Source organism: Marmota marmota, unplaced genomic scaffold (genome assembly GCF_001458135.2).
Source record: "Marmota marmota marmota unplaced genomic scaffold, marMar, whole genome shotgun sequence".
Classification (NCBI taxonomy): domain Eukaryota; kingdom Metazoa; phylum Chordata; class Mammalia; order Rodentia; family Sciuridae; genus Marmota; species Marmota marmota.
This window is the reverse complement of record NW_026000196.1, coordinates 960488-973750: the sequence shown is the minus strand read 5'-3', so window position 1 is coordinate 973750 and position 13263 is coordinate 960488. Positions and strand designations below refer to the sequence as shown.

Below are 13263 nucleotides of genomic sequence, written 5' to 3'. Positions count from 1 at the left end.
TTGCCGGAGGTCGGGGCTGTAGGAATTGGGACGGGGCGGGGCGCGGTAGGCTAGTAAGGGCCTTGAGGCGGAGCCACGGAGGCGTACGTTCTCGGGGGCGGGGCCTGGGCCTGAGGCCAGTGCGGGACGGCCCCAGCTCAGGGTACGCCAGGGGCGGGGCCAGGACACCAGGACCCTGAAGAGGTCGGGACCTGGCGCCTGGGAGGGTCTGCGGGCGGAGCCGGTGCGGGGGCGTGGTCATGCGGGTGACGAGATAGGGCGCGGGCGGGAGGTGCGGCGCGGCGCTGCGCTGCGCGGCCAAGATGGCGTCCTCCGGTTTATGGCGTGCGGCCTTGTGGCTCCTCTGCGTCTCTGATCTGCTACTGTTGCTGCTGCTTCCTCCTCCGGGATCCTGCGCCGCCGAGAGCCGGGCCGGTACGCCCGGCGATGCTGCTCCTCCTCCGCGGAAGAAGAAGGACATTCGAGATTACAACGATGCGGACATGGCGCGTCTTCTGGAGCAGTGGGAGGTCCGCGGCGTGCACAGCCCGGTTCTTTTCGGTTCCGGGTCTGCTCCCATCCACCTACCCTGTCTTCCCCGCCTGCCCCGTCTCGGCTTCCTCTGACCCCTACTTCTCCTGCGCCACGAGTCCTTGCTGACACGTTCATGCCACCCTGACCCCCTTAGCCTCTCTTCCTCGCGGCTTGCGACCCCCGCCCCAGGCCTCTTGTCCCGAAGACCTCACCACTTGGCCACAGTCACAGGTCCCTCAGTACTTAGCCCTACTTTTCCCTTCTCTGCCCTAGTGGCCTCTGCGTTGGTGCTGTGGTCAGTGAGCTCCGCTAATGGGGAGACTCTTTTTCACTGTACCCCTGAAGAATATTTCCTCCATCCTCCACTGTTCAGGGTGAGCGGGTGGGATTAAGGGGCTTATGGAGATGGATATTTTCAATCAGGCTATTTCAGCTCTGATAGTTATTCTGTCTTCTAAGTCAGTAGAATTTCTGACTGCCCATTTGGGGAATTTTGTGGGATTTATTTTATTGGTGGTGGTGGTGGGGGGGGAAGTAGCAAAAGCCAATGGCTCGCAAACGTGGAACTCATCTTTGTTTAAAGGAGCAAAGACTGGTTTCTTGAGAGTAAGTTTATTTGTTACTTGGATGCACTGGACTGTGCAGTTACACGGAGTGTGAATAAGCACGCAGGGTGACAAAAACAAAAATTCGCTTTTTTTCCTTTCCAAAAGTGGTTGTATTGCCCTACTCGATTTTCAGAGCTGGGAGAGTGAAGTCGAAAACTTGGGTTATGTTCTAAGTGTAATCTTGGGCAGGTCAAGTCTCCTTTCTGGGCCGCAGTTTCCTTCATTGCAAAATGAGGAGGTTTTACTGAAGGCTCCTAAGATTCTTTGTAAAGGTAATGTGTTGTGGGGAGAGGGTGATTACTTTCAGACATGAGTTTAAAACACCACCTGATGTATTTGACTGGAAGAAAGCAGCCTTTTGTTTTTATATTTGTAGCTGATGGAAAGATTGGGGTAGACTTCAGTGTGTCATACCCTGATGAAAAGGAAATTTTCTCTTCTCGTTTCCCTTGCAATCTTCCTGTCTCTTTTGGATTCTAACAGATAAAGCCTTTTGAACTGCCAAAGTGAGAACATCATCTCATGAGAAATCCTGCTCTGGAAGTATGCAGATTCTGAGCTAGATGTGGAGGTGCTGCAGAGATGAGCAAAGAACCCATCAGGAACAGTAGATAACAAATATAACCACAACGTAAATATGACTGAATGCTATAAAAAGAAAGTGCTGCACTAATTTAGAGGTCCTCATGGAGGAAATGGTATTTTAGATAGGCCTAGGAAATTGTGGGGGCGATCTCATTTTAGGCAGGCTAAGGAAAGTGTGGGAGAAGGTCATTTCCAACAGCAACAGGAGCTGAAGATGAGATGTAGGAATTAGGCAAAATCATGTAAAGAAAAACAGCCTAAGCTCTGGAGTTAGACTGCTTGCGTGGGTTTATTCCACTTGTGAATTTGGAATTGTACAGACCCTCTCAATATTAGCTATACTAGTTAACTTGGGTTAGTTAGAGCAGACCATATCTAAAGCAAAGTATTAAGTGGTAAGGGCAGAAAGGTAAGTAGGAATTGGTAGGAAGCAGGCCATAAAAGGTCTCAAATGCTACAGGGTTTGTATTTTATTTAGAAGAAAATATGTGGATCTAATGAGTATGAAAAGTTGTATTACTCAAATGTTAAAATATTGGAATGTTTATGGTACATGCCTATAATCCCAGCAGCTCTGGAGGCTGAGGCAGAGTTCAAAGCCAGCCTCAGTAAAAGTGAGGCACTAAGTAACTCAGTGAGACCCTGTCTCTAAATAAAATGCAAAATAGGGCTGGGGATTTGGCTTAGTGGTTGAGTGCCCCTGAGTTCAATCCCTGGTACTCCCCCCCCCCCAAAAAAAAAAATAAAATAAAATATTGGGATGTTTATACTTAATCATCCATGACATGTTAATTCTTGAGGGTCCTACAATACACACATATAATTTTTAACTGAATCATAAGGTAGATTTTTTTGCTCTTCATTTTTATCAAAATTTTTTAATGTGGTGTTGAGGATTGAACCCAGTTCAGGCATGTGAGGGTATTGCCCTACCACTGAGCCACAACCCCAGCCCATTGCTTTTCATTTTTTGCTATGATACCTAATAAGCATTTGCCCAAGTTACTGCATTGCCTTAGTTGTACTCTTAGGCACTTTTGGAATATACCCTGGAGTGAATGTTCTAGCTGTTGAAGGTTTTTGAAGTGTCATCATCAGGGCTAAACTTTAGAAATAGTTTTAGAAAATATGAAGGCTGATACAAACACTTCATCTCATTTAATTCTCTTACCACATTTATGAGAAAGTATTTTTATTTTCTGGGTAATAACATTGAGACACCTAGAAGTTAATTAATTTGCCCAAGACCACACAGCAAGCTGTCCGATTTTTAAACTTGTCACTGGACTTGAAAGCTGGTTCAATGAACCATTTTACTGTACTGCCATACACATTGGTGAACAGAAGTGTAAATGGAAGATAATGAAGAAGACCTGAATTAAACTAGAAACTGCAGGAATGGCATAGAAGGAGGCAGCATGTGGGAGATTTTATGCTTGTAATAGGAGTCTGTTGACTGTGATCTCTGGAAGGTAACAGTTCAGTGTTAGTAAAATGACAGGTTTTGAACTCAGCTTTACTGGTGGTAGCTTTGTAACCGTCATTTGCCATCTTTGTAAAGCCAGACAATGTCCTACTTTGCAGAGTGTAATGATGATTAAATGAGCTAATGTATGTAGACCCTACAAATGTGAGTGCCCTTTCCCAGTGGCAGTTATTTTTCTGTGGAAGAGCATATCCATCTCTGGGTGCTTTTTTGTAGAAAGTGATTCATCCATCCCCAAGTGGTGATGGATGAGTTTTAAGGAGGCTGTAAATCTGTACCCCCACTTCTTTCCCACTCATGTGAGAATCTGTTTCAGTGAGGCTTGTGCCTCAGGTATGTGGGGAAAAGGTGAGAACCCTTTCCGTTGTGTTAGAATTAATGATGAGTCCCAATTGATATAGAAAAAATAATTATGGTTATTTCATCTTATGTTCAGATAAATAGAGGTGTATGGTGAGATTTGAGCCAGAATTGTGGATTTGCAATTCAGGTTGTCTCCTCTGGTGTGTAATTGTTTATCCTCTTCCTTCTACTACATTCAGCAGAAAACTTTTAGATTGTTCCCAAGGTTGGAGATAATATATGTTAAAGTACCTGAAACATAGTAGCTATTCTGGACATGGTAGTTTTTGTTTTCAGGAACATGAGAGGAAGAAAAGGATTTGCAGAGTTCAGCTTTGTAGCTATTGGCTTTGACAAACAGCAATGGAACATTGGTGAGGCCAGTTGAAAATGCCAGATGGCCTGGAGGCAAGATGGGGACTGTGGTCAGGGGAGTGCCTAACTTGGTCTGTAGGTCTCAGCCCTGCCTGTGGGTAAGGGTTGGATTGCTTTTAGCATAGAGAAAGCAATGAGATCAGATGACCCCAAGATAAACTGGGAGTGCATCAACCGAAAAGGAACTGGACAGTTGCCTGTATCTAAGATGCTGTTTCTCAATGTTTTTTTTTTTTTTTTTTTTCCTATAACCAAAACACAAAATTAATTTTTTTAAATTAAAATTTCTTGAAGCAATCCTTACCCATACCATATCCTCTAGATTTATGATTAATTAATTATATTTTCATTAACAGTGAAATGCTGCTTGTGACCAGCTGAGTTAGTTAAAAATACAAATATTGTAGGATCTTGAATCAACTTGAAGTCTAGGGGAGTTTTAAGGAGGCTGTAAAAGATGTTATGAAAAGAGGACAGAATGAAGACTGAAACAGCCTGGGGTTTTGGCAACAAGGAACTCTCTGATTTTGAAAGTGTGATTTCCATAGGGTGACTGCTTGAAGGGCACATTACCAGGGCACTAATGAGCAGTGTAATAGCAGCCTGTACTGGTTGCATTTGTCATTAAATCCCCCAAACAAACCTTAGGATGTTATTACCACCCACTTTCCCTTACAGGTGAGGAAAGTTATTTTCTTATGGGCTAAGCAGTATGCCCAAGGCCACACAGCTTAAGTGCTGGAGCAGGAAGCTGAACACAGACCCCTCTGACAGCATGGCCTATGCTTCTGTCTTCAGATCACCATCAGTGACACCATCAAAGCAAAATAAGGAAGAAAGGATTAGTCCAGAGGGTGGCATAGTTGAGAAGATTGGGGTACTGTGTGTGCTCACACTGCTGAGGATCATAAGTTGTCTGGTTCTGCTTTTCCTTTTATTGATAAGGAAATAGGCCTAGAAGGATAGGTAACCTCACCCCGGGTCACACAACTGACTGTGTGGAGCTGAACCAAGATCCCAGATCTGATGTAGCTCACCTTTAAGTACTGGAATTCTTTCATTCTCACTTATTACTAAAATGTTACAGTAATACATTGTGAACCATCTTCTTCAGCCTTGATCCCTCAGAGAGTTGTTCAGAGGACCAAGTAAGAGTGATAAGGGCTTTTGTTTCATGTTAGGTTGGATTTTTAGGTAACCACTAAAAATTATTGAGATGCAATTCACAGGCATACACACCTCACCATTTCATTGGTTTTATTATATTCAGAGATGTACAATTATCCCCACAGTCAATTTTAGAACATTTTCCTTCCCTCAAAAAGGAAAGCCTCAGTCACTCCTCTCTGGTTTTCTCCCAGTCCCCCAGGTTCTCAGCCACCCCTAGGCAATCACTAACTAATCTTTCTGTTCTAGACATTTCCTGCAAATGGAATCATAGGATGTATAGTCTTTGTGTCTAGCTTTTTTCACTCAGCATATTTTCAGGGTTCATCCATATTATACCACCAGTATACCAATCAGTACTTCATTTCTCTTGTTACTGGTATTAGCCTTTTCTTCAAGGAAGCTGCATCCTTGGTTCAAGGAACCTGCTTTCTGCTTCTTTTAAGTATTTTTTTATTTTTCTTTTGATCTATATTCTGTTTAGTAGTTGGCATTGTACTGTTGGTACATACATTTATATTCTGTTTAGTAGTTGGCATATGTACTGTTGGTACTTACTTTTCTTTATATTAGTATGTATTTAATGGATCTTATTTGGGAAGTTACAAATTGTTATTATTTATTTTTGATGTTCACATTCTTCTATATTTGGCCCATGAGGGCTGCTTTAGGTTGTTGTCTGTCATTTTGACATTCTATAATTAGTGGAACACTTTCTTGCTTTCTGATGCAGGAAGATATTCTAGGCTTCTCTTCTATTTTCCTTCCTGTAATTAGCCTTTTCTCTAAGGAATCCTACTTCTTTTAAATATTTTTATCCATGTACTTATCCATCTACCTGTCAATCTATTAAAGGCATGAATTTCTTCTCTTCCTCTCTTTCCAGCCTAATACCACAAGGTACATTCTTCCTCCTTCTATATTTTACTTTCTTTCCAAAAGTGAGGAACCTAGCTGTCATTACCATCAGTATGTTTATAACTTTGTTCAAGCCTAGAATTGACAGAGGTGGTTTCAAAATTGCTAAAATTCACTGCAAATAACCAATCTAGCTAGAATTAAATGTGTACAGTGAAATGCAGAATTTAAGTATACAGTATGAGTTTGAATAAAGGATACATCTAGATAATCCATACCCTGTCAAAATATAGAACATTTCCCTTACTCCAGAAAGTTTCCTCGTGGTCCTCTCAATCAAAGTCACCTCCTGTCCCCCTTCCAGAGGCATTCACTGTTCTAATTTCTTTCACCCTGCATTAGGTTAGTTTTGCCTGTTCCTGAATTTTAAATAAATGGTATCATATAGTATATCTTATTTTGTATTTGCCTTCTGTCACTTAGTATATTTGAGATTTGTTGTGTATATCAGTATTTGTTCTTCATTGCTGGGTAGTATTGCATTGTACAACCTTCCAGGAATTGGCCATTTTTATGACCTACTGTATTACGTAGATTCTTTGAGAGTAAACAAGCTATGGAAACTCATCACATGGGGGCTCTCTGTGAGTGGTAACTTAGAGTGATGGGTAATAAGTACCACCTGAAACTTCAGCTTTGCTCATAAGCCAAGTAAAAAGGAAAACAATGAGATTTCAGGTTGTATGGCTGCTCTTGACATCATATGTAGATATGTGTGCCGTGCCAGTTGAAAAGCAAGTTTCTGATAACAGATTTGATGCTTCTCCCCATCCTGCTAGAAAGATGACGACATAGAAGAAGGAGATCTCCCAGAGCACAAGCGACCCTCAGCACCTGTCGACTTCTCACAGATAGACCCTGGCAAGCCAGAAAGTATATTAAAGATGACGAAAAAAGGGAAGACTCTGATGATGTTTGTCACTGTATCAGGGAGCCCCACTGAAAAGGAGACAGAGGAGATCACCAGCCTGTGGCAGGGCAGTCTGTTCAATGCCAACTACGATGTCCAGAGGTAAAGCACCAACAACCTGTGGAAAAAAATCTCAGGCTGTGCTAGGGCATTTTCTGGGGCTTTAGCAGGGTATCACTCTTGGCATTCTTCCCAAGGGACTTAGATCTTTCCTCTCTAGGATTTATTTTGAATTAAAAAAAAAAATCATTATTAGTTAAAGTCAGTAAGTTTCTTTGTTTGCTATCACACTTAATCTTTAAGTTTTGTTTATCATTGAATCTTTAGCTTTTACGTCATCTGATTTAAAAAGTTGTATGGTTTAGCCTCTTGAGGAGACAGTCAAGCAAGCTTCACAGTTTGCTTCTTCTGGAAATCTCTCCTCAATGGAGAGTGCTTTTGTGTGTAGATATATTCATAGACCTTGCACCAGGTTGCTAATAGATAGCTAATTTAATGTGAAGGAACCCATTTTTATTACCTGGTATGGTTCTAAAATATAAAGAATCTGCATTTTTCTCCTTCAATAACAGTTTTGAAATTTGGGGCCATGAAAGTGATGAGAAAGAATTGAAGGAGTACTTAGAGAGTATGAAGGCCAGCAGAATGCTTTTGTTAGCTTGAATAGACACCTAGAGCAAGGGTCTCTGTAGAGTGGTAAAAGTAGCTGTGGGGTAGTCCCTCTAAAAAGGAGAGACTGTGCCCACCAGCCATGCTAGTAGGCCTCCCAGACTTCATTCTGTTCCTCTTTGCTCCTTGGATCCTATCCAGTGTGGATGAGCTGGGCTGCTTATTGTTAAACTATGGGTTAGGATCTCTGTCTACTTTCTGAGTGTCTTCTCGGGCCCTTCAGGGCTTCTTATGACATGCTCTAAGCCAGTGGTTTTTATTCTTTATCAACAGAAGCTTTTTCCAAACAAAACTACAACTGGACACTTCAGAACATTAAACAGAAATGGAAGTGGCACTTCAGAATATAAAACAAATGCCAATGGATGCTTCCTCCTTGCCCCACCCCTACTCCTGCAGCACCCTGTGCCACTAGGGAGCTTTCCTTAATGCTCTCATAACAGGAGCATCTACTCATGCCTCAAAGGAGTGCCCAGTGTCTGCTGTTTGTATCCAAGCAGAATATTTAATAGTTCAACAAACTGCTGTCTTCAGACATTAAATGTTTCAGGTTCTGTATTCATGTGGTACACGAAGAGAGCTTTTCTCTTTGTCAAGTGCCACTTAATCACTCTGACCCATTAGTACTTTGCTAGTACATGCTAATTGTCTGATCACATCTCTGTCAGGTTCATCGTGGGATCAGACCGTGCTATCTTCATGCTTCGTGATGGGAGCTATGCCTGGGAGATCAAGGACTTTTTGGTCAGTCAAGACAGATGTGCTGATGTCACTCTGGAGGGACAGGTATACCCTGGCAAAGGAGGAGGAAGCAAAGAGAAAAATAAGACAAAACAAGAAAAGGGTAAAAAGAAAAAGGAAGGAGATCCAAAACCTCGGGCTTCCAAGGAAGGCAATCGAGCTGGAAACAAACGAGAAGACCTTTAATGGAGCACTTGCACTCCAAGGAGGAGCTGATAAGACACGGAGACCTTGCCATGTCATGGGCAGGACAGGGTGCAGGGAACTGCATATTGAATGACATCCTTATTTCTTCTAAAAAGGGTCTGCCACTTGATCAGTGTGTGGTCAGTATAAGAATTACTATTCTAAAGGCTTCCAGTATAAGGACAAAGTTTTTCTAATAATTGTGGACACTGACAGATTTATGTTTACTGTAAAATCACTTTCTGTGGAAACTTGACCTTGTTGCTTTTTCCCACATAAAGCTGGGGCATCATTGACTCCAAAGGTGCCATACCGTTTCATAGCATCTGCTCTGATCCGGTGACCTGATGTGTCCATGCTTCTGATTTTCTATCAGCCAGAAAGATGGCAGGTTCAAATCAGACAAGTCATGAAAATACTTAGTTGAGTCAAACTGTTCATGCTGCAGTCATTATTTTCATTGCAGCAAAGGCAGAACGTGCTGTGGGAGCCAGATAGCCAGTTCTAGACATACAACTAGGAACCCAATCCACGCAGGAAATGCAGAGAACAGAAACAATGCCACTTGGAAATCCTAAGTAGTTATCTTTCTTTGACTGGCTTGCTCTCAGCAGTTGAAAAGAACTCTTGCTATCTGTCAGTTTTTTTTGTGGTTGTAAAGTAAGGGGAATCTGTTCTGTTTTCTTAGCTACAGAAGAATGAGGCTGGTGTAGAGGGCTCGTGTTCTGCTGACAGTTATGTGTGTATGAGTTAGGACCAGCCGAGTCCTTTGCAGGGTGGGGCAGAAGACTTGACCTCATTGACAGTATTTCTAAACATTTTTCTTTGATAAAGTGCCTAAACTTGTGGTTGATGTGCTACTGTTCATGTCTAGCTATTTTGCCATTCATATGTTGAAGCCTACTTGAAAGAAGAGTTAGAATGTTTATATACAGATATCATTTTTAAGAACTAAAATTCTTTGGGGGGAAAAGCCTCAATTGTGATTTTAAGAAATTTAAACTAGCACATATACATCCTTAGAAATGTCACTGTTAAAGATTGGTACAAAGTGCAAAGTACATCTCTACCCTGCTGCCAGTAACTTGTCCCCAGTGGAGCTACTGTTAATTTGTTTCCAAAAAGAAAAAGTATGTTTCCCAGCTTGTGTGTGTATGTGTGTGTGTTTTGGCCTTATAACATCTGTTTACACTTGTTTTGGTAACTGCTCACATTTCCCTCTAATGAACCACACCTTCTGCCTTCTTAGTTCTCAGTGGTGGAGACACAGTTGTCCTGCAGTCACTTAACCTCCAGGTCATTCCCCCTGCCGCTTTCCCCAAACCTGTGTGATCTAAGCCTTGGCATTAGTCCCAGTCAGAGTTAATCCCAATCGAGTTTGCTTGAGTACCCTCAGGAAAATTTGTTTTTCACTCATTTGAAGTTAAGATGTGAGACTGGAGCAGCTGCAGCCCTCTTGATATTTGAGTATAGAGTCAGCATAGTCATCCTGCAGAGGTGGACACAGAGTCATACCCTATTATCTAAGTTTCTAACTCCAGCCAGGTCTGAAACAATCCCTTTCCCTAGTTTTTGTTTTGTTTTGTTTTGTTTTTTTTTTCCTGTTTTTACTTAGGACAGTTTGTTAGATTTTTATAATATGTAGCCATAATGGTCCATATGTTGATAAGACAATTACTTTAATTGAAAAAGGGTGAACAGAGGCTTCACACTGCCCTCCACACAGAAGCCTTTTCAATCAGAATGTACAGCTGTATCCCACTGCTTCCCATGCTGTGTACAAAAGCCACATCTGCCAGGTTTATTAAGCATGTCTTATACGCAGACAATACTAGGTGCCAAGGACAGGGTAGGCACAGCCCCTGCTATCATGGAACTCAGTAATTTGCTAGATTAAAACGAATATTAATAATAGACAAAGTAAAATGGTAACTGCTGGAAGTATGAAGTAAAAGAGTGCTAAGAGCAAGATGGGCACATTTTACTTTGTTGGGATGGTCAGAGAGGCCCTGCTGAGGGCAGGAGAAAGAAAAGAGGGAAATAGGCAGAAGAATCTGCCTTGTGTCCAGAAGTAGCAGAAAAGGGGACTTTAGAAACATCAGAGGTTGGGACATAGTGCAGGATTGGGCTTGAGGAGTAAGGGGCACACAGTGTCCTCTAGGAATTTGGGATGCCCTGAAGGATTTTATGCAGTTTGTACTGAGTGCACTGATTAGAAGAGGCACCAATGGGAATAAGGCATAAGTTGGGCATTTTAGTAGTTCAAGGCATAGTCTGTAGTGGCTCAAGTAAGCAGGGTGTTAGTGAGGTGTGATCACCACTCACCTGCACAGTTCCTGCTGAGGGACACTCAGATTTTCAGTGTCTGGCTAGTATAGTCAATACTGTGGTGAACTTTTTTTTTTTTTTTTTAAAGTACAGGGGATTGGACTTTGGGCACTCAACCACCGAGCCACATCCCCAGCCCTATTTTGTATTATATTTCTAGACAGGGTCTCACTGAGTTGCTTGGTGCCTTGCTGTTACTGAGGCTGGCTTTGAACGAGATTGTCCTGTCTCAGCCTCCCGAGTCTCTGGAATTACAGGTGTGTGTCACTGCTCCTTATATGTGGTGAACATTTTTGTGTACAATATTTTTGTGAACTTTTGTTTATATCTGAAAAGTAAATTCCTAACGGTGGAATAATCAAACCAAATAAAATTTTAGCATTTTGGGTATATGTTGCCAAACTGCTTTCCCAAGTGGTTTTGTCAGTATAGTCTCACCAGTAGTAGATCTGCCCTTGCCAGCTCTGGACATCACATCCAAACAATTTTATAAATTTAAAAACCATGTTTTGTCTATTCTCTAGCCACCATACGGGAGAGGCACCATTCTGAGTCCACAGGTCAATACCCTGGAGCCACCTGTTTCAGCCCCAGCTGTGTGAGTCTTTCCAGTGTAAGCACAGACATGAGTGAAATTTCAATATTTTAAGCCCCAGTCTTCCCCAGCTAACACCCAGGGGGAGCAAGATGAACTGTCCTGCAAAGCTTTAACCAGTCTGCAGAATGAAGAAGAAAGAAAGTTGCTTTTTATGGAAGTGGGGTACTGGGGATTGAACCCAGGAGTGCTCTGCCACTGAGCTACATCCCCTGCCCTTTTTTATTTTGAGATAAGGTCTTGCTAAGTTTCCAAAGCTGATCTCAAACTTGCAGTCCTCCTGCCTTAGCTGCCAGAGTTGCTGGGATCCAGGTGTGCACCACTGCACATAGCAAAACCGTCATGTTTTTAACAAGTTGTCTTCCTCTTCATGTTGTAATATCTGTTGATAGAATACATTTGGATGATATCTTTAGAATAACAACCAGGAACATGACAATTTGTTACAGTGTACATATCCTTCCATCTTTCTTCATCCTCAGGCCGTCTGGTTTTTGATGTTTATACTGTAGTGTTTAATATATTTGATAGTTTCCTTTATAATGTCAAATGTCTTTTTCTTTCTTTAATATATATTTTAAATATATATTAATTTATATATTAAATATAGTTAATATATATATTAACTACTAGTCAAGGTGAGGGAATTCATGAACTTCCTCCTGTCTCCCTGGTTTTTGTTTAACAGTGTTACTTGTACACTGATGAGGTCTATATCTTGTCACCTTCTGTAACCATTATGTCCATCTTTATTCTTTGAAGAACAATGTGGAGAGTTTCACATTTCTGGGTTTTGCTTTTTTTGCCAGCACTTCAGACACTGTTCCATTGGAGAGGTCTGAGGCCACCCTTGTCTTTCCTCTTTCTATCAGATTCTGGAAATTTCTCTGCTTTCTTAAAATTCAGTAATTTTGCTAGGAATTACCTTCATGTCAATTTTTCTGAATTATTTCTTTTAATCCTCCCAGAACATGATAGATCAGTTCTAATTGATTCAACTATTTTTTTTTTCTTTCTCATTAGTTTGAAAAGATGTATTTTCTATTGTTAGTTTTAGTTTTGTGTTGGTATTTTGGGTACCAATTTGTTTACTTAACTCTGAAATGATTTTTTTTCCAAATCCCATTTAATTTTTGTCTCATCTTTGAGCTAGTTTTTTTTTTTTTTTTTGTAATTCAAGTTTTTGTTCTATAATTTTAAAATGACTTTGATTTATGTATTTTTGCCACAAGAGACTATTTATTTATATATGCATCCTATATTCTTTTGTTGTTGCTTTCTAGTTCCAAAATGCTTGGCTAGATGCCACATCTTTTTTTTTTTTTTCCTCTGTTACTGCTTAGTAGGCATGACTTTTCTCAGAGCTTGATCCACATAGGTGTTTTTGGTGAGTGCTCCGTGACTCTCCTCCCTCCTTCTCTGAGCATTGTTTCCTTTCCTGGGTGCTGAACATTGCTTTCTCATAACTGAACAAGAAAGAGAGAGGAGTTCAGACCGGATGCTGTGAGAGGTAGTATAGTCTTTAGCCTCCTATACCTTGAGAAGTTATAGCCTCTTGCCTCCTATACTTTTAGAATGCATTCAGGTTCTTTCTCCATGTTGGGGAGGGAGCAGTAACTGATCCCAAGAACGTTGATTGCCAAGATTTTAGAAAGTGCCAACCCAACTTCTACCTTGGATCCTTCTTAAATCCTTCACTCCCCTCACAGAGGGGAAGGCTGGGGTGTTTTTTGCTTCACTCATCTCTCTGTAGTAAGCATCTCTACTTTTGCCATGCAGAATGTGGCTTGCATCAGGGCAGACTTGGGTGTGGGAAGCACAGCACTTGCCACAGTCACAC

The 13263-nt window shown here is 41.5% G+C and overlaps 1 protein-coding gene across 1 annotated transcript; it reads left to right on the top strand.

The window, feature by feature from the left end:
- The first annotated feature begins 189 nt into the window (after nt 1-189).
- Mesd (mesoderm development LRP chaperone) lies at nt 190-9642 on the top strand. Its single transcript, XM_015493005.2, has 3 exons — nt 190-509; nt 6774-7006; nt 8242-9642. The coding sequence occupies exons 1-3, from the start codon at nt 303-305 to the stop codon at nt 8498-8500; spliced, it is 699 nt and encodes a 232-aa protein (XP_015348491.1). The 5' UTR covers nt 190-302; the 3' UTR covers nt 8501-9642.
- Nucleotides 9643-13263: the final 3621 nt, after the last annotated feature.

What these genes read in the sequence shown, in the direction of transcription:
- Mesd (XM_015493005.2), top strand. Translation starts at nt 303, where the DNA reads ATGGCGTCCTCCGGTTTATGGCGTGCGGCCTTGTGGCTCCTCTGCGTC. An exon ending in GTCTTCTGGAGCAGTGGGAG is followed by an intron (nt 510 to 6,773) that starts GTCCGCGGCGTG and finishes CCATCCTGCTAG; the next exon opens with AAAGATGACGACATAGAAGA. An exon ending in GCCAACTACGATGTCCAGAG is followed by an intron (nt 7,007 to 8,241) that starts GTAAAGCACCAA and finishes CATCTCTGTCAG; the next exon opens with GTTCATCGTGGGATCAGACC.